Source organism: Lycium ferocissimum, chromosome 7 (genome assembly GCF_029784015.1).
Source record: "Lycium ferocissimum isolate CSIRO_LF1 chromosome 7, AGI_CSIRO_Lferr_CH_V1, whole genome shotgun sequence".
NCBI classification, from domain to species: domain Eukaryota; kingdom Viridiplantae; phylum Streptophyta; class Magnoliopsida; order Solanales; family Solanaceae; genus Lycium; species Lycium ferocissimum.
In genome coordinates, this window is record NC_081348.1 from 40,008,339 (window position 1) to 40,035,231 (window position 26,893).

At 34.0% G+C, this 26,893-nt stretch overlaps 4 protein-coding genes across 12 annotated transcripts; 1 reads left to right on the forward strand and 3 right to left on the reverse strand.

Annotated features, from left to right (window-relative positions):
* Nucleotides 1-318: 318 nt before the first annotated feature.
* On the reverse strand, nt 319-4,272 carry LOC132064992 (probable NAD(P)H dehydrogenase (quinone) FQR1-like 2). The gene is made up of 3 exons (XM_059458196.1): nt 3,531-4,272; nt 2,716-2,939; nt 319-1,041 (listed from the first exon to the last, which is right to left on the reverse strand). The coding sequence occupies exons 1-3, from the start codon at nt 3,807-3,809 to the stop codon at nt 783-785; spliced, it is 762 nt and encodes a 253-aa protein (XP_059314179.1). The 5' UTR covers nt 3,810-4,272; the 3' UTR covers nt 319-782.
* Nucleotides 4,273-7,945: 3,673 nt separating this feature from the next.
* Nucleotides 7,946-13,068, reverse strand: LOC132064993 (deSI-like protein At4g17486). 6 transcript variants are annotated; one of them, XM_059458201.1, is made up of 6 exons: nt 12,700-13,068; nt 11,065-11,207; nt 10,257-10,354; nt 10,101-10,130; nt 9,434-9,721; nt 7,946-8,548 (listed from the first exon to the last, which is right to left on the reverse strand). In XM_059458201.1, exons 3-6 carry the CDS (start codon nt 10,309-10,311, stop codon nt 8,298-8,300), a joined length of 624 nt encoding a protein of 207 aa, XP_059314184.1. In that variant the 5' UTR covers nt 10,312-10,354; nt 11,065-11,207; nt 12,700-13,068; the 3' UTR covers nt 7,946-8,297. The 6 variants fall into 6 exon arrangements, with proteins under 6 accessions (XP_059314184.1, XP_059314183.1, XP_059314181.1 ...); XM_059458200.1 differs by lacking the exon at nt 11,065-11,207; XM_059458198.1 differs by having other exon boundaries at nt 10,101-10,354; nt 12,700-13,065.
* A 1,738-nt stretch (nt 13,069-14,806) lies between these two features.
* On the forward strand, nt 14,807-17,107 carry LOC132064995 (uncharacterized). The gene is made up of 5 exons (XM_059458203.1): nt 14,807-15,054; nt 15,888-16,060; nt 16,187-16,235; nt 16,484-16,609; nt 16,899-17,107. Exons 1-5 carry the CDS (start codon nt 15,034-15,036, stop codon nt 17,103-17,105), a joined length of 576 nt encoding a protein of 191 aa, XP_059314186.1. The 5' UTR covers nt 14,807-15,033; the 3' UTR covers nt 17,106-17,107.
* Nucleotides 16,690-23,054, reverse strand: LOC132064991 (pseudouridine kinase). Of its 4 annotated transcripts, none has more exons than XM_059458195.1 (10): nt 22,872-23,054; nt 22,650-22,775; nt 20,762-20,864; nt 20,092-20,139; nt 19,646-19,743; nt 19,445-19,559; nt 19,251-19,333; nt 18,061-18,619; nt 17,837-17,904; nt 16,690-17,083 (listed from the first exon to the last, which is right to left on the reverse strand). In XM_059458195.1, exons 1-9 carry the CDS (start codon nt 22,929-22,931, stop codon nt 17,846-17,848), a joined length of 1,251 nt encoding a protein of 416 aa, XP_059314178.1. In that variant the 5' UTR covers nt 22,932-23,054; the 3' UTR covers nt 16,690-17,083; nt 17,837-17,845. The 4 variants fall into 4 exon arrangements, with proteins under 4 accessions (XP_059314178.1, XP_059314177.1, XP_059314175.1 ...); XM_059458194.1 differs by lacking the exon at nt 16,690-17,083 and adding an exon at nt 17,130-17,330; XM_059458192.1 differs by lacking the exon at nt 16,690-17,083 and adding an exon at nt 17,145-17,322 and having other exon boundaries at nt 22,872-23,053.
* Nucleotides 23,055-26,893: the final 3,839 nt, after the last annotated feature.

The window sequence follows — 26,893 nt, forward strand, 5'->3', positions numbered from 1 at the left end:
CTTTTTTTCTTCTTCTAATAGAATTATTTTGTTTAGTAATTCTTGAGCATGTTTTGTTAAGGGGGTCAATTTGTTCAAGTCGTTATTATGAATTGAGCTACACAGTAAAAAAATTCCATCGGGTGCCACTTCTCTTCTCATGTTATCATAACAAAGTATTTCTAACGTCAAAAAGAAGCTAGATGCTCTAATGTCTTCAAATCACCGGGACTTTGCCAGTCCCATCAAAACATATTAACAAATGGAACACAAACCATAATTCATTATCTATAGTACATCAAATCCAATCCACCCCACCCCTAAATTCATTGCAGGATCTAGAAAATCAAATAAATACATGAAAAAACATGACCTTCTAAGGACACACAGATGTCGATACGTACAGTTTAGGATGTGTTTATAAGCTATGAACAAAAATTACATGTAATTTGCTAGAAAGGGTAAAGGTACAACTCTACTGTGTGAAATATCTTAGTTTTACTATTCGTTACTTTGAGGGGCATTCACACCCTTGCAGTTTCCGACCCTAACGGAACTTCAACCTGAAGTACAACGGAAGGTAATTTTAAACTAGAGGGGTAAATCCGGACCTTTCACCTGAAGTACTTTGACCTGTGGATATCATCTGGTTCACTTCGGAGCTCTGTTAAAGGCAAAGACAAATACTAGACGATTTGCTAACAACAAGGGTATGAATGGTCCCAAAGTATAATGGAAGATAAAATTAAGATATTTCATACAGTAGAGGAGCAAATTTGGACATTTTTCTGTTTCTAAAAGCGTCAGCAGCTGGCATTATCCGGTGGTAACGAATAGGGGTGAGCCAGTCTTTTAACTGTCATTGCCATGTACTTGCCCTGGTGCTCGGCCAGCGCCAACTCTGGTTCACTAGGTTCACGGCTACCATCACCAGAGAAGGTTCCTGCTCCATATGGAGAACCTCCTCTTATTGAATCCATTCTAAACATCCCTGCTCCAAATGTGTATCCTATTGGAACATAGAGCATCCCATGGTGAGCTAATTGAGTGATTGCTGTCCACCTGCAACAAGATAAATATTGGAAGAAGAAAATCAAAGGATCATCACAAAGAAGAAAACATAACAGAAGATACGGATATAGAGATTGCATAAGAGCACAGCATAGACTGATAGACCATGTTAATCTGTGGAGAAACTGTCCTGTTTAAGGATTCTATGACAACATGTACGAGCAAGCCATTTCCATAAAATAACTAATCACCATCTGAAGTTTAAACGCATATATCCATTAGCACGATCACTTCCCGAGGTTGCTAAACCAGCAACGAAGCCACAATTATGAAATGATAACTATGCTTCAATGAGCATGAATCATTAAGAACAGTGGGTGAAGGACAAGGATAACTCCCATCAATGAAACCATAAACTCCATGACCTTTGAATACGGGCAAAAAGAGTTCCCTCCAAAGCATATAATTTGTGTAATCAAGAACAGTGGGGACGAGATTTTTAATGTTAGAGAGAGATGGCAGAAGAGGACGAAACTGGAAGGGATGAAGAATCCGCCATCATCAGACTAGTGGTGGAAGAGCTAGATGTTGATGAAGAGGTTGCCGAGGTTGCCATGGCTCTTGGTGGAGACGCACGTAGAGAAAAAAACCTAAGCAATCTGATACCATGTAACAGAGTATGATTCTTAATAATATTGTGAACAGCGTACAAGATATATATAGGGTGTACAATGATGTGTAAAGACTACTCTACCCTTACAAACAATTTATACAAATATATTTATCAGATATAATAGGAACATATAAGGTTTTTTTTTTCCTAGGAGAATAATAAGTGTCAAGATTGAAGTAAAATTGTTCGTAAATGAATATAAAGACATGTATCGTTGTGTTCTTAGTTTGCATGCATATGAACATCAGAATTGTATCCTGTTATCATCTGCAAATAAGAAACTATCCAAGAGACCTATTAGCCAAGAGAGGTAGTTACCTTTTACTCAAAAAAAAAAAGACCTATTAGCCAAGAGAGGTACTACAATTATAGCAAAATATTTAACAAATATTCCTCCAAGATGATTTCGGACCAAATATGGTCTGAATGACAGTAGATGATGCACCTATGGAGTAGTGGCTACAGCTACAGATCTCTGTCTCTATAATGGACGGTTACCCCAGTAGTTATCCGGTTAGCTAACTGAGATTCTATATTGACAATTGTTAAGTGATCTTGCTGCCTTATTAGCCAGTTGTAAGATCAATAAACTACATTTCTTAAGTATTTCAGACATTTGTTGGAAGATCAATTAGAAACTGCACTTTTGGGTTCTCTAGAGCCTTCTTCCTCAATGATTCCTTGCAAATCATGAAATGACGGGGTTCCCTAACTTTATCAGTACCAGTTAGATGGATCACCAGTTGAAGGCAATAATTTGGATGCTATAGAGAGCTACATGCAAATCTTGTAGGGCTGGCGAAATGATTTTTCAGACTAGTCACTATTAATGACATATACCTTAAGTCATTTTTCAACTTTGTCATATTATTCTCTCCTCTTTTTTGGTTTACATATATGTAACATACACCTAGTCATTTTCCAAATGCATTATAACATACAACTGGAAGTTGCAATTAGCTAACACAGTGATCAGACATCGTTGATGACATATAAAGAAACGATTATTAATAGTATAAACACAGGTAAATGGATGACAAAGACAGACTTACGCAGTGGTCTCCTGTCCACCTCCTTGTGTACCAGTACTCACAAAGAAGCCTGCAGGCAATCCAGCAAGTTTCTGTTCTCTCCACAATGTTCCAGTCGAGTCGAAAAATGCCTTCATTTGAGCTGCCATACATCCATATCTTGTAGGAAATCCAAACAAGAATCCGTCAGCTTCCACCAGCTCATCCACAGATATCACTGGAATCTCACCATCTCTTTGCGGGACCTTCACTTGAAAATAAGAGAGAAGAATAGTTTAGTAATGCTCATTGTTTAAGCAACAGTGACACAATCAACATTTACAATACACTGGATAATAAACTAGGAAACAAAAGATACTTGCCATTGTACAATCCCTTCATCTAAGAAGATTACAATCTCTTAGGGTGTGTTTGGTATTAAGGAAAATATTTTTCAGAAAATTAAGGCCTTTTCTGGTATTTGATCGCCCGCAAATATTTTTCAGGGAAAACGTTTTCCACCAAAAGCGGGGAAAAAATTATCCAAGTCATTTCATTCACAATTATCTCAACTCTAACTTCATATCATTGTTTTAGCCAACACTTAAACATTATAATCAATCTTTAATACTCAAGGAATTCATCAAAAAAATGTCCGATTTGCTAATACTATTATCAATCTGTATGGTAATTATTTTCCACTTCCCAACCAAACACCGGGAAATATTTTCCAGTTTTTTATTTGCAAAAGTATTTTCTGAGAATATGACTTCATCATACCAAAGACACCATTAATCTAAGAAAATAAAATAAAAAGAAAACATGTGGATTGATTTAGGGAGAGAAAATCTTAATACCTTCATTTGTTCCAAAACATCTGGTGTCAAGGTTTCAGGAACCTTATACAGAACCCCTTCAACACCTTCAATCCCATCAACCCCTTTTTTCATCCTTCTTGCTAAGCTTTCAATATGTCCATACATGGAATAAAACACAATGAAAATTCTCAACTTTTTTAGCCCCTCTGCTTCTGATCCTGTTACATCAGTTCCTTCAGCTTGATTTATTGGTCTCTCTGCTGATTCAGTTATAGGAAACTTTTTCTTGCTTAGTATACAACCCCTTCCTTTACCCATATAGTTAGATTCAATCAAGAAATCCAAAATTGTCACAACCCTTTGTCTAATTATGGCTTGTGAATCATCTGAAGTAACCAAAGTTATCAGCTTTTTCTTCGAGTGGGACTTTTTGCAAATAGGGTGTAAGCAATTCTTGAATTGAAATTTTGAAAAGACCCTTTAGCTATTTGAAGAAATCCAAAATTCTCACAACCCTTTATCTAATTATGGCTTGTGAATCATCTGAAGTGGCCAAAGTTATCAGCTATTTCTCCAAGTGGGACTTTTTCCAAATAGGCTCTAAGCAATTCTTGAATTGAGGGATTTGATGGGGACCTTTAGCTATTTTAGATTATCTTGGTTTAATTTGCTGAGTTGGAGTTATCACAAGCAGAGTTGACCAAAAGTCCTAAGCTGTTTTTGGAACTTTCTACTAGAAGCTTCGCTGGCAAGAACTGACTTGCTGCCAACCTTAAAGTGGATTCCACGATTCAAATGATTTTGCCAGAGTTATACTCTCTGGTGATGACAAAGTGGAAGTTCCTATTCATTTTTTATTATGACATGTAACTACCTTAATTTTCTCTTTACTACTAGCGGTCTATGCGTGCGCTGCGCACTACCAACACTTTAGCATTATAGTGCGTATCTACGTATATAAAATGTCTGGTGTATATATATATATATATATATATATATATATTATGTTCAAAGCACGATTAATATAATATCAGTAGTTGTCTCGTATCTAAAACTTTATTATATTAATGGTTGCTACGAATACAAAATCGGCAAATTTATTAATATTTTTTAAAAGAGAAGACTTGTTTAAAAAGAAACTATTTTCCTCTCTTTGAGATAAAACAATAAAGAATATTTAAGATCAGTTGATACTTTTAATTTTAATTCGATTAATTTAAAAGTGTAAAATACTTATTATTTTTTATCAAATATTGATTTGGATAATTCTAATTTTAATTATTAAATTAATTTTACATGTTTAAAACAAAACAAAGTAGAAATTGATTTTCTATTTAAACGAAGAAATACTATTTTTTAATTTTTGTAAATATTCTCATTAGCTCATTTTACTTGTCATGTTGTCTTTTGCATGGTTTTTTAAGAAAACGACGATTAGAATTATGATTTGACTAATTTACCTTATTCATTATTTGATTTTCATTTGATATATATTTTTCTACGACATTAATCTCTTTTCACATTTATTGGAGTAAGAATAAAAATAAAAGTAATTAAATTCTATCTTATTTTAAAATATAAATATTTTAAGTATATTTATTTTAGTAAACATAACAAATAAATGACATGGCGGAATAGCAATATAAGATTAGATCTCGCGCTAATATAAAAAAAGAAAGAAAATTGTATGGTTTCGACTACCTAACCTTTTAAGAAAAAAAAAAAGCAATTTCATTTGCTCCCACTAATGGATTGATACGACGTGAAACGAATCCATCATTATCGACTCAATGAGATACTTTAAATTATACGAATATTGTTTGATTTTTTTTTAATACTTGACATTATTAATTTGCACTATTTTGTGTTATTTAGTATGGGGCCCACCCTTTTGGACATTATTAGTTTTATTAGTTTGCACTATTTTTATGCATATATATATATATATAGACTATGTTCAAAATACGATTAATATAACATCAGTATTTGTCGTATCTAAATCTTTATTATATTAGTGTTTGCTACGAATACGCATTGTGTTTAATATGGGGCCCACATTTTTTTTAACAGTGTTTGTTTTTTAAATATGGGATTCACTTTTTTTTTTCAATATTGCTTGATTTTGTTAATATGGGGTCCACCTTTTTTTTCCCCTGATTTTGGATGTGGTGAGTTCCACTTTTTTTTAATACTCGATGTTGTTTAATATGAGGCCCACAATTTTTTTTAAGTTTAATATGGGGCCCACAATTTTTTTTACAATTTTTTTTTTTTTAGGGGTTGATTAATATGGGGCCGAAATTTTTTTTTTTTTTTTTTTTGGGGTCCACAACGACGATTTAAAAAAAAGTGCCGATGGGGTTCAATTTTTTTTTTTTTTAAAATTTTGCTTGATTTTATTAATATGGGGTCCTCTTTATTTTTTCCCATGAGTTTTTTTTTTTTTTTTTTTTTTTTTTTTTCCCACCCATTTAGGAGGATTTATAGTGTTTCCACACTTCCTCCAAATAGGACTTGTGGACTACCTGGCCGTGGGGAGGTGCTTTACCACTGAGCCATCCCTCACTTGTCTCCCATGAGTTTAGAGATGGTGAGTTCCAATTTTTTTTTCTTCCTTTTTTTTTTAATTGCTTCTGTTATTTAGTATGGGGCCCACCCCTTTTTTTTTTAAGGGAGAATGGACGATGAAGCATGAGTCTAAACCCATGCTTTATATAGTTTCTTCTTTTTTTTTATTTTTATTTTTTACATTGCTTGGTGTTATTTAGTATGGGGCCCACCCTTTTGAACATTATTAGTTTGCACTATTTTTATGCATATATATATATATATATATATAGTATCTATGTTCAAAATACGATTAATATAACATCGTAGTTTGTGCTTCGTATCTAAATCTTTATTATATTAGTGTTTTGCTACGAATACGCATCGTGTTTAATATGGGGCCCACATTTTTTTTAAGAAATATGGGATTCACTTTTTTTTTCAATATTGTTTGATTTTGTTAATATGGGGTCTACTTTTTTTTTCCCCTGATTTTGGATGTGGTGAGTTCCACTTTTTTTTTAATACTCGATGTTGTTTAATATGGGGCCCACAATATATATATAGACTATGTTCAAAATACGATTAATATAACATTGTAGTTTGTGCTTCGTATCTAAATCTTTATTATATTAGTGTTTGCTACGAATACGCATCGTGTTTAATATGGGGCCCACATTTTTTTTAACAGTGTTTGTTTTTTAAATATGGGATTCACTTTTTTTTCAATATTGCTTGATTTTGTTAATATGGGGTCCACCTTTTTTTTCCCCTGATTTTGGATGTGGTGAGTTCCACTTTTTTTTAATACTCGATGTTGTTTAATATGGGGTCCATAATTTTTTTTTTTAGGGCTTGATTAATATGGGGCCCAAAAAAAATTTTTTTTTTTTTTAGGGGTTGATTAATATGGGGCCCAAATTTTTATTTTTTATTTTTATGGGGGGTCCACAAACGGACGACGAAAAAGTGCCTCCAACTCCCTCTTCTAAATAGTAGTAATATGGAATATATTGAAGTCATTCCCTTGTAACTTAAAAGTGTCTAATAGTACTGAATAGCATAAGTGTTCAATACCAACAAGTCAGGTGTCAAAGTAAAAGATACAAAATTAGTAACTCTTGTAAAGTAAGGTAAATACAAGGTGATTTAAGATAGTAAAATTTAAAATATTTCTACAATTGACGAAAAGATACGCAGACTTTATTCCTGCCTTGAGAGAGTAGAAAGGTTATTTCCGATAGACCCTTGGCAAATCATTTGTATTTCTGTTTAGAAGATTCACTTTATTCAGAGCATTTTTAGTTGATCGTTAATTCGCTGCAATCGGAACAACTATATTTTATTACTCTTAAGACCAAGTTTGTCAGTTGTCAAAAGATTTCCTTTGATACGACTATTAGTTCTAGAAGACAGCTAACGGCTTTGGTCGATTTGGAGTATGATAAAGTTGTCGCACATGTTTTGCCAAATTGTTTCAGTTGGCCATATATATCTCACCTATTATAATTGAAATCACTTCAACTTCATAGCTGTATAATACAGGGCTTAGCCAATGTAGTTGCAGGCTTTGCAGCTAGACTGCCATATGAAAGCAATAAAAGGACAACTCAGCTCACTAAACTCTTGTTATGCGCAGGGTCAGGACAGATATCATGTTGGATCTTCTCTATGCAGCAGATAAACTGGAGCTTCACATAATCTTCTATATCTAAAACTATCATATTTGGCTATAAGATGCATTGAGACATGCAGCCAAATTACGGTACACTGCAATATAACATAGTATAGTATTATGTCTCCAATTTACTAAAAGAGGATACTAGCACTGGCTTATGCAGGATTTTGCCTGATGTTGGTATATTTGTCATAATTCGGTTAGTAAGTGGGTTTGAGTCAGACTATGGTAATACAAGAATAAGAATATCTTTAGCAAATTGCTCATGATCCTGAAAATTAAATTTCTACCACCTGAGAAACAAGAACCTCTCAGTTTTAAGTATCAAACAAGAAACTGACAATTAACAGACAAATACATTTCTGGGACTGATGCGAAGATTTGATCTTTGGAAGGATCAGCATATGAAATGGACAGCAGAACTTGTAACACCAGAAACTCAGCAGCAAGCACTGTTCATTAGTCAGATGAGAGCCCAGAAAATATTTCAACAAGCTCGCGGAATGGCTAGATGTAACAATGGTTATCTGACAAAGAAGTCAGTATTCACACAGATTTCCATACAGAGATTTACGGAGACCTTATCCTTCCTTCAAAGACCGGCTTCTAGATTTTTTGGATTCCCAAGGTGGCAGACAGCCTTTATAGTGGGAGTGCATGAACAGCGATGATATTGATACTTCTTTCTCACCTTGACGCATTGAGATAGAAGACAAACAGTTGAAAGAACTTCTTAGTCTTCTCTTCTCACTGTCATAGTTTTGCACATTTGTGCCATGTTGTACTGTGGAAGCTTTTAGGGCTTCTGGAAGTATGCAGTTGCAAAATGAACCTATAGGAATACCAAAAAAAGTTTGTTTTTACTTTAGAAGACAAGAAATATGCAGTCTTATTAAGTAAAAATAACATAATATATGATGTAACACACAATAGATCTAATTGTCTTGCTCCTTTTCAAATTTACTACAACTTCAGTTCAACAAGCTGAATGAGGACGCACAAGATACAAACAGATTCCAATGATCTCTACCAAAGCAATTATTTTGTTACAATTATATCCATGGAACCAAAAAAGTGGGCTGACATATGTATCTTAACAGTTGATTCATCTTATAAATCAGCTTCCCCAATGCAGATAACTGAACAACAACAACAACAACATACCCATTACCAGTGTAATGGTCTGGGGAGGGTAGGTTGTACCCTTTGTGGGGTGGAAAGACTGTTTCTGATAGACCCTCGGCTAAAAACAAAAGTACCAATGCAGGATTGTACCAAAAATAGAAAAGTAAAATAGCAGCAGATCACTGAAGAGAGAAGAAAAATGAAACAAAGAAAGAAAGAAGGAAATGCTTGCTAAAAGAAAGATAATTATAGGTGGGAAAATTACATTTTTGGACTGCTCAAAAGAATAATAGCCAGCAAATATATAGATTTTTTATATTAAATATAATAAAATATACATATAATATGCATATTATATAACCCGAAATATACATACATAATATAGATAAATATACATATAATATACATGATCGGTGTACAGGTTTTGTACATTTTGGCTAGCGTCCGTAATTAATTTCGGCCGACCCTTTAAAGTTTCATGTTGAAGCACCCAGAGAGGCAAGGAAAAGCTTTTGTTTTAGCAGCCTTGAAGCATCTAGTATCGGGAAGTAAAGAAGAACTAGAAACACAGTGAAGATGATAGATTACAGACCTACTCTTGCTAGCCGATTCACCCATTTAGGTATCCGTTTTCCAGTCAACCTGTAACAGATATCATCCGAGAAATGATTACAGTTCTTAGCAATTAAATGGTATGAGTCACCATTGTAGTTTGCTGATTGGCGCTCAATGAATTGTCTAAGCTGGATGGGATCCAAATATGTTGTCCCCATGAACACCGACTTTCGAAATTTAAAGCCAGGGCACTGTCGAGGTTCAAGCTCAAAGACTCCACTTGTTGGATAGTCATGTGCTCCAAAAGCATATTCAACACCATGAACTGCAAATATGATAAACGCATTTGAGAAATAATATATTATTTATAAAGAATACTTGAGAAAATATTTGTACCAGAAAATACTATTGTGTCATATCTCAAGGAAAAGCAAGTAGACTGAATTTGAATTTGTACTTCCCAGATAATTAATACTCAAATTTTCCATTGTAGTGCTATACAACATATGGCTAATATTTTTGTTATTGCTCTAAATTCTAAGAACAATTTAAGATTCTGATTTTGCCAAGGATGGACTTTTAGGCCCAATGAGAACTTAACATAATGTAGATGCTACAAACAAACGCGATAAATGTTCAAGATTCCAGACCAAAATAAGGTTTTGATCTCAAAAACATACATCAAAAATTAAATGTGGACTCACCTTCCACCCCTGTATGGAAGACGCCTATGCCTGCCCAGTAGAAATAGCCATTAACAGGTGTCAAGTCATATACATTCAGGTAAACAGGTGTGTTGCCTGGACTACAGCAAGCTGACTTCACTTTAGGAAACATGCAAAAACGTGTTGTAGATTCACCTTGTAAATGAAGAGGCACTACAGAACACAAGCCATTCTTTAATTTTGATTTCATGTTCAAGGCAAAACTAGGAATGCTTCAAATACCTAGTTTCTACCTGCAACAAGGAAAATCAAGTGTCAACTACTCCAAGTTCCGCAAATATAGTATGCACAAACCCACAAAATTGATACACAAATATGTCCATATCTTATATCTTTTATATTTTTAACTTTATGAAGCAAAAATATGTCTGCTTTCATGATCCTTGGGAGAGAAGAAAGCCAAAAAGGAAATCATTTTGACTGAGAAGAAAAAGATGGTGAACCAGGTTCAAAGTTTTGGGGGGGGGGTTCACATGATTTTCGACCCTTCTGCATTAGATGTAGAAAAGGTAGATGGGCACGTTCACCAAGAATCTATTGAGGGTTCCAAAGGTTTGTGTGCCAAAGGACTTCCTCATTAATTAGTCCTTACAAATTTCTTATGAATGGGCTTTATTCATGCTCTTTGGCAACATAACCACTGTGATATCTGAAAATGTTCCCTACAGCATCTTCAAAAGATATGTAAATTAGTAATTGAGTGGCAAGTTGGTTAAGGCTAGCTGCATTTTGCTCAGCAGGTGTCCAATACACATTGTAAAATGGCATATTATGGGACTTAGAGATGACAAGCTAGCTTCTAAAGAAATTACTTTTGGAGATGAGATATCCAAAGGGTTTAATAGAGAAGCTCAAAAAAGGGCAGCCCGGTGCACAAAGCATCCCGCATTAGCAGGGTCCCGTGAAGGGCCACACACCAAGGGGTGTGATGTAGACAGCCTACCTTAATGCAAACAATGGTGGCTGCTTCCACGGCTCGAACCCGTCACCTATAGGTCACATGGAGACAACTTTATTGTTGTTCTAAGACTCCCCTTCAATGGTTGAGAAGCTCAGCAAAAAACAAAAATGGTTGCTATTGGTGACCTTCAAAGAGCTATAGCAAGTCCTACTCAGAAACACATCCACTAAATCATGTACCTTATCAGGTCTATATTAGGATATAAAAATTCTCGAGGCTGATCATCATTAGAGGACTTAATTATGAAATAGGTCAGACCAATTTATGAACTTCAATATTAGTCAGTTCACAGGTAAGGGCTCAATAAGTACATTGTATTCAAGTAGCACTGGTATAATAGAGCGATAAACAAGGGGAATTTGGACAACAAATATCTCAGACTTGAGTATGGACAACGGAGACTCGAATTTACAACGTCAAAAAGGAGGTCTAATTAGTGTTACACCTCCAAGGATTGCCAATTCTGCTGAGGGAACGGCTTAGTTGAGACAACTTTTCTGTAGAAGGTTTATCAGTTATGACTAGAAGGAAGAAAAACGCCATCGTCTTCCATAGCAAAATCTAGCAATGGATGATAACAGAAGCCGGCTAGGAAGGCACTAAATTCCTCTTTCTCGCATGGGAACAGCTGGTCATAGATTACTTGGTTTTACTCTTTAATCAGAATAAGACAGCAGGGAGCAAACATGTGACTTTATTTAAGAGCTATGGTCGTTAGGAATGTCAACTTTAATAAGTTTGAATAGTAGTTAAAAACACGGAGTTCATATCTAAATATAGCAAGTATAACTACATCTTAGATTAAACATTTGCTTTTGTTTTCCTTCTCTCCTTTCTCCTAATAATAAAAGAGCATTCATACCTGAAAGATTTCTCTACTCATTACCTTAAAGTGGACTTCAAAAGGAAGGCAAAGGGCGCGAAAATGATTTAGGCACTTTCGAGTAGAATCTGGTCCAGTAAAATACTTAAACATACAACATTCTAACCAACCTAACAAGTAAGGTCTGAAGAAGTAAAATCATGTTTCTAGCTTTAATTTTTTGAAGGAAAATGGACCTGTATTCACTGGTTAACACAAACAAATGAAACCAAAAAAAAAAGTAACGAACAGTGTATCAAATCATATCAAGTTATAGGTCTTTAAATCTACACCAACTGGCATAATACTTCTCTTCAAAGAACATCTAGAGATTAATGGCTTAGCCTCTTTCTTTTAGGACTTTAAATGGTAACCATTCTGTCCTTAATGAAAAAGGAGGGTAATAAACTACGAATGAAGAACTATTTAACACCAACTTAAAGGACCAAACAACTCAAAAAAAAGATACACATTGCTGTAATTCGATGAGGCAAACAAGCCATAATGGGCTTACTCATTGGCATTTTGGTAAAGAACCAAAGTTGGATCTGAACATAAACAGATACATATGCAGCTTATTTCCAAAGAACTCAAAAAGTGTAGATCAGATTTACAAAAAGAAATCCCAAAACGACAATTTTACACAAATGCAGCTCACCATATGTACATTAAAAAAGAAAATATCCAAGAATTGAAGAACCCCACGTTGTAAAATAAAATTTAAAAAAAAAAAAAAAAAAGATAAACCCAAATACCTTTTTAGGCAATAACACTCATCAGAGCAAGAAAAGAATGTATCTACGCCAAGATTCCAAAAGGGTATTCATATTCAGGGTAAAAAGAGAATTTGTGCTTGAAAAAATATGCACATTGTTCAACAGTTGACAGCGTGTGACTGATTGAAAGAAACTAAAGCTGCAGGTAAAAAAGAATCAGGTGGGACTGTTGTCTTGTGAAAATGAAAAGAAAAAGGAAAGTGAAGGTGATTTATAAAGGATCCAAAGTTTTATTCTTTTCATCTTTATTCATCATAGAAAGACCTGACATTTTAGAGGTCCAACAAATGAGATAAGATAAATTCTTTTCAGTTTTCATGATCATTTTTTGCACCTTTTGACAAAAGATAGAAACTCCATTATGACAAAGACATTGCTTAACACAAAAGATTGTTGACAATTAGGGGTCGTTTCGCAGCTCCTTAGGAGTAAGTTATTCAGATATTATAATATTATATTCGGTAGCTAGTTATGAGATAAGTTATTCATGTATAAATTTAGTTCGGTATTTGGTTTGTAATTTAGAAATTCGCATAACTAATACATGTATAATTATGAGGGAATCTATGTATTATTTTATGCAGGGCAAAAGGTGAAATAGTTAATAAATAACTAATTAAACCCTACATAATTAATACCTGCATAAAATAATACAAAGATTTCCTCATAACTAATTCATTATTACTAATATATGCATAACTCTAACTAACTACCAAAGGACCCCTAAAATATTATGGCCCTAAAGTTTTTAATACAGCTCCTTTGTAATAACCCAAATTGTCATTAATTCATAATTATTATTATTTTTAAAATAGAGGTTGTTTTGTAATGAGGTCATAGTATATAGTGTTGGATTTGAGTGTATTCTACTCCTTTTGCATTGCATTTATAATCCATTAAACTTTGTATTACTATTATATAGTGTAAAGTACTCAAATAACTTCAATTCCCTTATTTACAATGTGAAAGATATAAATTGAAGGTTGGATAAAGAACACTTAGTTCAATTACAAACAAATATAGCATTGTTTTAATCCATGTATTCTTTGTTTTTAAGATGCTATTTTCATCTTAAAAAGTGACTATTTTCACCGTAACTAAACTTTAATTGTTAGTTCAAAAATTGGTCATCTCACCTAATTTTGTCCGTATATGCAAGAAAGAGAACTCTCAGTCTTTCAGTTCATAATACGCAATCGTGTTTGTGATCTATTAATTACTTCAATTTTTTTTTAGAGTAATATTAAATTTTGTGTCTCGATAGTCTGCTAAATAAGACAACCAATATAATAGGAAGAATAATACAAATAAAATAGGACTTTCGAATTAATTTGCTACTAGCACTATTGTTTTATCCCTATTTCTGTCTTTTACTGTTGACCCTCATTCATAGGTACGGAGTGATGACCGTATTAATAAAGCTCAAGGCGTGGTACCTCGGACAGATCCTTTTGACGAGTCAATTACTAAAAGGATGGATTAGTATTCTGAGTTTCTTTTTTTATTTTGGTTTTTCACTTTAAATTCCCATTTTATGTTTTAAATTAGTACACACAAATATCTAAGACATTTTGGATCACACATTTCAAAAATCTTCCTTTATTTCTTAAATTTTGTCTTTTCTAAATCAAAAGAGACAATCTTTTTAGGGGCAATTTTTGAGGGAGATCTCTTTTCCTCTAAAATTATAACTTTCTCCCAAAAGTATTCTAACTAAAATTCCACATCTCTCTTTATCTCTTTTACTAGTATTCTTTTTATTTTCAAAGCCTAATCGGCTTCATGGATTTATTTTTGAACATTTCAACTTTTGTATATATGTATCTTGAACCTTCTTTTTGGTTGTTCGTATTATCGCTAGTATTGAAAATTTGCATAAATTTTAAAAGAGATTCACGCCATCCCATCATAGTCTGATTATTCAAAAATATTACATTAAAATAATTGTATATTTTAAAATAAAAGGTAAAAATACCAAATCATTAATGTTGACGGGTTCATCTAGGCCGTCGATTCAAGATCAAAGGAGTTATGTATCCCAATCAAAAGGTGGCAGGCCCATGGCTTCCCAAATCCCAAAAGCTTTAGGAGATTAAACGGAATCCTTCAATAATCAAACAGCTAATTAAATTTACCGGTTAAAATTTGAAATTGAATATGATATGAACTAGTACTCCTTGTGCCATCCAGATTTCATGTATATAATGCTCTCTTCTAATTAATTTGCATGTTTGCTCTTTAATTCTTCGTTCGATTAATTTTGTGCTAATCTGTAAACAAAAAGATTGTCAAAATAGACAGATATATTGAACAATGGTCACAGTCAAGATTCCGGTGAGCTATATTTATTTCCTTTCTTTCTTTCTTTCTTTCTTTATTTCGCTCTTCAATTTATAATAATTGCTATATTTTACCTTGCCGGTTGTGCTCTTCCCTGCACATCAATTTATGTTCTTCTTTGGTTGTTTTTTTAAATTTCTTCTCCATGATCTGTTAAATTTAGTATCTTAGTTGCAATGGACATGAATGTTAGTTCCCATCGGTGGCCTAGCTACCTATGGTGAAGTGGTTTCAATCAAATCACCTTCTATGGATAATTATTGTACAAAAGAAGTATTTGTTTTTTCTCAAAAAAAGAGGGTCAAAAAATAAATTCTTTTTATAAATAGGTAAAGGCCCCTAATAACAGGTTCAAATCTTATGTTTAACGTTTTTACTTTTTTTTAGATCCTCTAATACAAATTATTGGCTCTACTACATGTTCACATAATTAATTGGTTATTTAGTTTTGAATAGCACATTCATCTCGTTTAAAAGTTTAAGCTTATTATGAGATGATTACACACTCCAATATCATATGAGACCTTGTTCTGGACTTGAGTCTCAACCCCATCATTATATTAAGATGAATTTTCACATGCTTGGATCATGAAAAAGAATCAAGTCGCACGTGAAGAGTGTGTTAAAGATATAATTAAGTAAATAATGTTTGCTCCGATACCATGTTGAATTGTGTTTCAGCGACACTTATTAAATGGTTATTATAAATATTTACCTGTAATCATTTTTATAAGTGCTCTACCAGTGTATATTTTTGGAAGCATAAATGTTAAAACTCTCTATGATTTGCTAAACTTCTTGTGACCTTTCCTTATTATTTTTTCCAGAATGTGGCAGCGACATGTGAAAAATCTAAACAAAGTGAAATATTTATGAAATTAAACTTGAGGACTGAAAGTCATGAGAGGGGCCAGGAAGATGTAGAATGTGAAATTGGTCCTATATCAGAACGTATTGAGACAGATGCACAATATCCTGCAATTACTCGGACTTTAAAAAGGTGCTTTAAGACAAATGACAAATTTGTTAAAATTCTTCCCTAATCATATGTGATGTACACTCTTCTTGTTAATTAGGTTTTCACATTTTCTCAGCTAATTCTGAATTGGCTTTGTTTTTTAAACAGGGGGAATGAAGATCAATCAGTTGATGACAATTCAAAAGCTTACCGAAGTGTAAGCACTTGATTTTAATTGACTTATATACCATGTCGAAAATTTTACACTATCAATAGAATTCAACCTTTTATAGCATATTATCTAAGCCCACCCCCACCCTTTTTATTTTATGTCCCTAGTTCTGCTTAATATATTGGAAGTTGCATATTACTACCTTTTAAGCACTGATAAGCAAACGATTAGTTTTTCGCATCTTTTTGACATACTTGTTAGTCCTTTCTTATCTATTGTTTTCACCCTTGCAGGAAAATGATGATGCTTTAAAAGCAAAGATCGGGGAATTGAAGAAGGAAAATTCCACACTCTCTTCTGTAGTGAAGAAGACCGCAGAATCTTGCAGGCGACTTAAAATAGAGAACAAGAACTTGCTGGTCAGTGGATTTTTTCATTTATTTATGAGTGTAGTTTTATGCACTAACGATGAATATTTTATACGATAATTATGAACAAATTTTTATGATAAACTTAATTGATAACTTGATAAAAATGATAACATGCTGTTATACTGATTGTGTAAATATTTTTGTACTGTCCATGCATAGAACTTAATTTTTTTTTTTTTTCCATTTTGCATTCTCTTTACTACCAAGAAACGCTTTCTTTCCTGTAATTTTAAGGGAGATACTAATATAAGATAAATAACATGTGTAAATGGAGCAGCAAGAATTGAAGAAAATATGCAGCAAGGATGAGATCTCAAGACTTGAAGCCACGAACCCTCCTGGAAATTCACAATCTGTTGATGACGATGAAGAACACTACCAGACTACTTCAAAAGCATCAGACGACTTTAACACTTCTGCAGATTTATGTTCTGATATAGGAGATTCTGATCCACTCCCACTCTTGCAATTGAAAAAAGAATGAACAAATTTTGTAACTGAATGATGTATGATGTGCTTGTACGTTCATAGAATTCCAAATACACTGGAGAAGTTATTCATATTATCTGTAGAAGGTTTAATTTATCCTTATGGAAAGCTATTCACCAGTATGCGCTCTCTCTCTCTCTTTCTCTCTCTCTCTCTCTTTCTCTTTTTGCTTGCATCCGCGACTATTTTACCGGGTACATGTCGCCTTCCACCTGCACAGCTACCAGGTAACTCTGACCACCAATGCATAGTTAAAGGGATGATATCATCTAGTATTTTTTTGTTCAACAGTTTGCTCTCTTTTCATGTGAGGATCAAGATTTACTACGAATGCTAGTTACGAAACATGGCTAATTTTGTGAAAAGGAGTAGATAAAGAAATGGTGCTGTAAAGTTATATGCTAGATAAAAGTCTTTTTTTTTTTTTTTTTTTTTTTAATTATAAAGTCTTTTAAATCGATAAAACCAGTACTGCTGTGAGTACAGAATGATACTGAGTAATGACAAACAGAAGACTTTTCCTCTGTTGGTTTTTCTTTGAAATAAGCACGGATGCTTTTGAAACATTGGAATGTTTGTTCTGCTTTAATTGAGTATATTTTTTTCAGAGTATTCCAGGGGTAGAAAAAGAAGAGAGAAGTGATGAGGCACAAATCTAAGGATTTCTTAGTTGGATCAGATTACAGCAAGAACATGCAATAGAATAAAACAATAGAACTCACATACTTTGGTGACCTACAGCTTGGATTGAGATAGAAGCATGGTGGCCCCAGAGTATACAGACCTTGCATTGTCTGCAAAATTTGAACACCCGATGTTAGCAGAATATTAGAAAAACCATGCTGGCATATTCATGATATCCACATGCAATGTCCATCGAGAATGTGTATGATGTCACACATACGGGCCTAACTATGTAGAAACATATGAGGAACATAACGTGAATATACCTGCTAGTTTGGCCAAACAATATTCATCAGGGACATTGCTTTCTACTTCAACAACTACTTTAGCAGCTGCAATCCCAACTGCTACACTTTGCATGACATCTAAACCAGCACACAAAGAAGCTATCGTTCCACCAACTAAGCAATCTCCAGCACCTGTAAGCCTCACTACTGAAGCAGGAAGTGCAGGAAAATGGACAGCAAAAAGATTTGAGATCTGCTCGCACATTGAAGCACCAAAAAATTGATCCCTTGGGCAAACTGTATTAACAGCTTCATATAACTCTCTACTGAGGTGAGAAGGCTGGTTTTCCTTGAAAGCAAGTTTCTGAAGATTGGACTTTCCTTTGGAACATAAGAGTACCCCTTCTGATCCAAGTGTTACAACAACTACCTTAACACCTTTGTATAGTAAAACCGATATAGCAGGTTTAAGCATTTGGAAGAAAGAGTCCTTGGACAGCTTAGTACTACTATGGCGAATTGGTTGAAATATGTCTCTGCCAGATATTGCATTTGCCATGGCTACAAGTTCATCTTCATTAGGTGATGCAAAAGTTACCTGCAAACACCTTATTATTTAGAGGTTACTATAACAATGATATTACTTATCTAAGAAGAGAAACTCAAGCAAAATGACCTTCTGTGCCTCCAAGGAAAGATATACAGCCAATCGAAAAAGACTCTCCCTGACTCGTGGAAGTTCCCAATGCTAGAACTATTTAGACACCAATATTTTCTGCTAAAAGTGCTTCATGCCAAAATTGCTATGTCACATTCGTGTTTGAAGCTTTCAAGTTCTAATATTTAGCACAACAAAGAAAATTTAGCAGTATATCCTTCAATAGAGCACGAATACAACACGTTTTCTCGAGGGTTCTTTGCCTCTAAATGTAAAAGAAATGGCCACTATTTGACCCATTCAGGATACAAGAAATTCATAATTACTGTGCTCAAGTCCAAATTAAATATCCAGATTTGGTCTAACAACAGAAATGCCTACACATATTGTCGGAGAAACACACTCCAGAAAATACAGTTGAAGGGTTTTGCATTTAGTATCATATACCAACAGAGCTAGTTATTCTTAACAGACTTATTATAATATAAACATGCAGTACATTTTCCTCTTTTCAGATCTGAAATTTAATATCCAAACGAAAAGGCATACACACAAGATGTCAAGAACTCACATACTGGACAACTGAAGCAATTCTTCTAGATTTGGCAACCGATACAGGCTCAAACCAGACTGGAGTATTAAACTGAGCAGCCACTGAGAGGGAAATATTTGAAATGGTTCATAAATATCTATACATATTGGAAAATATATACAATGAGAACAACAAAATGCAGATCATGTGACTGTATAGAGGGAGGTATTTACTTTGACAAGATGCTTCAAGAGAAGAAGAGTTCAAGTTTGCATCAACCATCAATATCGGAGTGGAGCTTATTTTGCACTTGAACTTTTCTATCCACCTTGGAGTGAGAAACTTCTCCTGTTTTAGAGGCATTAAACACACATTAATAGTAGGTAACAGGGAGTATTAACTTCTAACTGCTTCATCTTTTGAAATCAACTCACTATTGACTCTACATGAGCTACACCAGCTGCCACTTCACCTTTCTGATCAAAGATATGACAAACAACAGCAGTTTCAATATTCTGATGTCTCTGGATACCTAAATAGGGATGACTAATCAGATTCTGCAGTTGATCTTTACTACATGAGAAGACTCCAATATCAAGACATGACTAGTGATCCATTTAAATGGTATGCATGTAGCCTTTGTTTGGCAGTATGCAATCTGCTTCCATTAACTGAAAGTCTGAAAGCATCATTCCAGTTCCAGAGTAGGCAAAATGATTTCTCAAGCACACGAGAATGAAAAAATAAAACACTTGGGAATGTGTTACAGGCAGGAAAAAGAGGAAGTAAAGGTGTAGGTAGTTACAGAATAAACCCTCTTCCCATATCAACATAGTTAAATAGGGAAATGATCGTACAGGTTGGCAGTTATAAAGGTTACCTTCTATGGATAATCCAGCAGATTCCCAGTGTTCCAGTAGCATATTTCCTACAAAAATAGAAACACAACGTGCAACTCCTCAGTCATCAATCCAAAAATTTTGCTGTTCTAGAATGATAAGAAAGAAAAGCTCTATGAACAGGAGAATGGGAAGTTCACAAAAGAACCTAGAAATAAATTTTCCTTACAGGCTATCTGGAAACATTAAGCTATCCCATATTGGAAATTTCAATGCTGAATTATATCATAATCTACATATGTGCCTGTAAAACAGCGCTTGACTGTAGACTCTATCAACAAGGTCATAGCCATAGATTTGCGTGTAACATAAAGAAGGTGGAAATTCAAATAAATTTCCTCTTGCAGATTTTGTTTTCACTTGACATGATACTCCAAACTATAAGATGGGAGAGAACATAACCTACTTACACCATTCACGCTAAAAGTTGAGTTTTCTTGGAATAGGTGACAGAGATAGTAACACTTATGAAGGTAGACCACCTTTCCAAACCTGACAGCATGTTCTTTCAACAAATCCAATCTGTGAGGAGTCGAAAGTGTCTAACCATCATGTTGTGGGAGAGTTTATCAGTTATTACCTAAAAGACCAACTCAATAAAATGTAGGATGAGTGGCAGCAGAACTGTGCTAACTAGAGAGAAGAACTCACCGGCCAAGTCAAATCCAACAGCACTTATCATGAATGGTCTTGCTTCAAGCTTTGAAATACAATCAGCAACATTCCTTGCCACACCACCCAATGAAAAGATAACCTGAATAGCAGAGTCATATATCAGGATATGAATCTTTTTGCATGCTGCAGAGAGGCTGGTAAAGAAGCCTTGTAAACCTAGTTTTACAGATTAGGGTTCTGTCTGAATTTAATTACTCTGTAGGACAAATACATATTTTCAGTCTTAACATTTTCATGTGTATTTCCATGCTGACATCTAATTGTAGTACTTTCTCTCATTGTGGGGTATTTAACGTCTTTTCTAGAAAAATCTCTGATGGCTTTTAATGAAAATTAGTGCGTCCTAGTGGTCAATGAAGTGGTTGCAAACCTTGGAGATTAGGTTTCAAATCCCAACATAGTCCAAAAATGCTAGGTGATCTCTTCCAATCTGCCTAAGCCAAATAGTCCAAAAATGCTAGGTGATCTCTTCCAATCTGCCTAAGCCTTGGTACGCATAGTCACCCGTACCTATGTTGGTGCGAGGTAGAAGGCACCAGATGGAAAGATCGAGGTGCATGAAAACTGATTTGGACTTCACTTTTATTAAAATGGGTGACTGAGTAGTCCTTGTATGGACTATTGTGTTCCCCACATGCAAAGCTTTAGAGGAAATAGGAGTGGACTTCAATATGGACCTCATGAATTCGAAGCAATCCATTATGTATTGCAAGAAAGTCCTATGTTTACCAAATTAAAGCCTTAACAACCTCTTAACACCTACCTGCCTAAACCAAGCAAGATTGAAACATCCACCCATTACCAACAAGATACCATATGGCTCGACTATAAAAAGCGAGTGCCAAGCACGAGCCTTATTGAAAATGCCCTAGCAAAACAAGCAATCTTTCTAACAAGAAGCAAAAGCGCAGCAGCTGCACGAAAGCTCTGCATCGCTGCAAATGATTCTTTTTTTTTTTTTTTTTTTTTTTTGTGTGTGTGTGTGTGTGTTCATTGATGTTTCAAAGGCATATGAAGAAATCTCTCGTGAATATTTCCCATGTGCTGCATTTTCTTCAATCATATTTAAGAATTTGAATTCCTCTAGAGTTCATTGAAACCAAAAGGGATGGCTCATTTAGTTTCTCTAAGCTACAAGGTGAGATTTTAAGTAATTAAACCATTGAGAATATAATGGTCATTATGTGATTCTATCACAAAACTTATGTATGAAATATCTGTCACTCATTGTTCTGTCTATTGTGTTTTGTTGATCCTTTTTTTCCCATTATCTTAATGACTTTTCAATATTAAGCTGATACATTGGGCTTTCATCTGCAAAACCAAAACCATGCAGCCTTGACCGTGACAAGGCACATGCTGCAATTATCAAAAGCTGACTTTCACACTACAGTTTAATTCTTGGACGGGACTGATATGTTGAAGAAAATTTGACTATCAAACATTACACTCAGAGGTCGTTTGGTTGCTGTTTAGCAGAGTAATTATTCATGTATTAAAATTAGCATAGTTAATACCGCGTGTGCTAACTTTTTAGTTGCTTAGTATAAAATTCAACACACCAAGTATAGTGTTGGTTATTATTTTACAATCCCACACAACTAAAAGATGTAGTATAAGTTATGAGTCAATTTATGCATTATTTTATGCAGCACAGAAGATAATAAGTAATTAATATTACATGAATAATTAAACCCTGCATAACTAATTCCTACATAACTATTCTCTGCATTGCTAATACCTGCATAACTCTAACCAGCAAACAAACAACCCCTTATAGACTAAAGTAGTAAAACATCATTCATGTACATGCACTTATTCATGATCCAGGAAAAAAAAACATACTAGTTAAGAAAGTTGATACCTTTCCAGGAGTGGTGGTCCTTGGATTAGCATGAATGGAAGATGTGGCATTTACATCCAAGACCATACCCCCAATCACTACTGGCTCTACTCTACACTTTTTAACTTGCCCCTCTTTGCAAAAACCCTAAAATTGAGCATAGATAAATATGAATTACGAAATCAATATATGTTGAACAGTAATAGAAAATGATCAACAAATATTCTGTAGGAAAATGGTTACTGATTGGATGCCACCAAGGGTTTCATTTTCCGGTGAACTCTTATCGGAAAAACGATTCATTTGACTGGAAATGTTACTTTCACTGTCACTGTGCTGTTTGCATCACTGGTAGAGAAAGGTAGAAATTTGGGCTGGTAATTCATATCTGATATTGGGCCTTTCGTAATATATTCATTTTTTGGGCTTCTATTGTAGTTTGTAACTTGAAAAAGACTTTTTTTGCGCGGATTATTCTTGGATTACTACATTAACTAATATTACTACATATTTATATTTAGTAGCTATAGTTTAAAATAATTACATCCCATAGTAAATAATAATATGTTAAATACAACTTATAGCAATATATATATATACAAAATAAAATACCCTATCAATCACATTATTCACTTCCAATCAAATCCTCTCATCTCTCTCTCTCTCTTCCATCTTCTCCCATACTCCGTCGCCGGCCACCACCAAACCGCCGGAGCTTCGGCGAAACCAGATCTGAACCTCTCCGACGTCTTCTTCTCCGACACGACGGAGCAACCTTCTTCTCTTTTTTCCTTTTCCGGCGTCTTCTTCACCTTTGATCGGAAAATGCATTATTTTCTTCGAATTTTTCAGATCTGATCGGGATTTTCAGATCTGAAGGTGACGGAGAAAAGAAGGTGAAGGAGAAGAAGGTGTACACAGATCTGATCGGAATTTTTGACCGGAATTTTTTTTTTTTCAGAGCTGTGTGTACATATTTTTCAAAAGTTTTTTTTTCCCGGATACGTGTATACGCAACTGTATACAATATTTTTCACGTTTTTTGAAGAAATATGTTGTATACAAATGAATAGAGTGAATTTACACCTATATACAAATGAATACAATCAATTTTATTTTTTGTATTCAATATTTGAGTGTATTCGTTATTTTTTTTGGTTAATTTTTTAGCTTGTATTCATTTATTGTTTTGTATTCAGTTTTTTTTTGAGTGTTTTTTGTTAATTTTTAGTGTATCTAGAAATTTTTTTATAATGAATACGGGAGTCATTTTTTGAATACAAATGAAAACTAGCGCAATGTAAATATTGAAACTGTAGCTATGGCAATTTTTAAACCCCCAAAGTGTAGTCATTTATGTAAAATTCCCATTATTCTTCATTTGGGGTGGTCTTTAATTTTTGTCCTTCAAATTGGTGATTTTTAAGTTTTGTCCTTCACCTAATATCCCGAGGTTGTGGGTTCGAACTCCAGCTCAGTAAAAAAAAAAAAAAAATCGCAAGTCAGAATTCGCGAGGCAGAATTTTCTCAAGGCAGAATTTTGCAAACCTAGCCATGCAAATTCTGCCTTAAGGCAGAATTTTTGCCTGAAGGACCAAATTTGAAGACCACCCCAGCGAAGGGCAATCCTGCAAATTGCCCTGAAAAAGAAGAATTGATATCATTGGGCTGAGTCAAAATCCTAGAAAAGCAGGTAAAATTCACAAATAGCAGTTACCAAAAAAAAACACAAATAGCAACTTTTCAAACCGCAATTGGAAAATAGCTAGTGTCATATAGAGTTTTACATTCCATGGAGAGTTTTACATTCCTAGTGTCATAGAGTTTTACATTCCAGTGAAACTGAGCATCACATTTGGAATTTACAACTTCATGACTGACTATATATGTCTTAAAAAAAAAGGGTTAAAAAATGACCAGTAAACATTATTTCTGAGCACCATTTTTGGGGCATTCTTCAGTGTTTTGATATCACATGTCAAGTTGTGCTGCTCTTGTTTAAGCATTATAGTGACAGTATGTTTTTCCTAACTCTTGATAAATAGGTAAATCTTTTTCCAAGGACAAAACAAGCACAAGAAGAACACTTGCTTGCCTAAATTTTGCTAAGTAAATTAATTGTTACATGTACGGGTGGGAGATCACATATACCCGATGAAATAATCAGGTGGGCGCAAGTTGGCCTATACATATCATTATAAAAAAGGAAAAAAAAAAAAACATGCACATTAAGAAGAAAGTCAAAAGAGTCCTTAGCCTCATGGCAAATTGGCAATAGATTAATTAATCCAAAAAGGGTAGTGTGTGGGTGAGCATGAAGGGAGATAATTTGAAATCTTGTGCATTAACCAGTAGTCAACAGTCTGGACTTACTGCACTTGTCCCCAACCAAATTGGATTTTAGTACATCATCTGACTTTGACTCTGAGAACTAATATTAAGTCTTCTTGACAGATATGTCTAACCAACAAAAAAAAAAAAAGATTGAGCATCTGACATCACTCTTTATTTTACCTTTCATTCGAAAAAAAAGTAAGACTAAACAGACATACAATGATACAAACGTTAATTTTATATTCTCTGCATGACTTAATTTGTTGTGTCCGCCCTTTGATTATTGTATACAACTCTTGTACAGTCTTATCTCCAACAACCATCGATTATTATGTCGAACAGAGTGTCTCTTTTTATTTTCTTTCTAATTTTAAAATCTTATCTAATAAATTTTTGAGAAACAAATATGAAGCATTAATTTTCCTTCACTAAACATAACATAGATACAACGAATATCCTCTTTACTAAAACGTATGAAATATAGAAACAACAAAAGTATCATCATACTTTTTAATTCTTCTTCTGTCTTTCGTTTGAATCGAGTCCTAAATGACACTAAGATATTCACAAAAATAATCATCAAATCGAATTAATTGAGGATATTTTCAACTCGACGTTATTGAACAATAACTTCATTTCTTCCATTAACGAAACCTACTAGAGAATTCAAGTTAAGTTGGTTACTGACCAAATATGATCCATAATTTGTTGATTCATTTTACGCTCTTCAAGTCAACTGTGTACACATGCATCGAATTTATCGTAACATTCACTTTGCATAAACATAGAGATCTCTGGTAATTTATGCTTACAAATCACAATTAATTATGCCGATCAAATCCTAAGTAAAGTACGAAACTAATCAAGTCCTAGCTAAGTAAGATATTAAAATACAACATCTTGGTATAAAGAAAAGACAATATCCTTAATCACTACGAACTCAAAGAAACTAGATAAATTCTTTTTTAAGAAAACTTTTTGAAGCCACATTAGTCCTCCAAGTTTTTGTCAAGCCTTCTCTTGAGTCGAGGATCTTTCGAAAACAACCTCTCTATCTTTCAAGGTAAAGATAAGGTCTGCAAATCACAGACACTTTACCCTCTCCAGACTCACATTGTGGGATTTCACTAGGTATGTTGTTGTATTAGTCCTCCAAGAAAAGGACTCGATTGAAGGATCTATATTTAACCTTCTTTTTTTAGGCAGTCCAAATCAAGGCCCCAAATTGGGAGTATATGACAAGATAATAAAGCTGGCAGCAAACTTAGAAAATCAGCAACAAAATTCAAAGCCACGTGAAGTGGACTTAGGGCTATTTTTGGTGAAATATTCAAAAGATTCAAATGCCCATATATCACTGTTTGTTACGTAATTAATACTCACATAACATCATTTTCTATCCTTGTCCTCATTTAATCGGCACACTTTTTAATTAGGGCGAAAATGAATGATATGCAGCTTCATTGCATGTGGCCAGTTAAGTTGGTCAAAGGTACAGAATAATAGCCCTTAATATGTCTTTAATTAATCTAATAAAACAACCTTTGTGAAAGTACAATTATTAATTGTTAGATTTAGCAAATGGTTCAACGCAAAATGCTACTTATTGATAAAGACAAATTTTTAACTTAATTCTAAATCAGATATACTATGGGGTAGGCAAAACTGGTAAGACTTTGATGATTTTAGCATTTCATTAAATAAAACTTTTAAAATAATAGAATTATCGCACGTCGTTGTTATTTAACAGCCTGTTGTTTAATTTGACGTAAGCATGAAAAGTTTTGGAATTTGGACACATCTACTCCCAATTATCAATGCAATTAGTAAATTTATAGGTTTGACAAGTATTAATCACTCTCTAATAAAATACTCATTCAATTAGCTAATGGCAAAATTGGAAAAAGATCATTAATTTTTTTTGTTTTTTT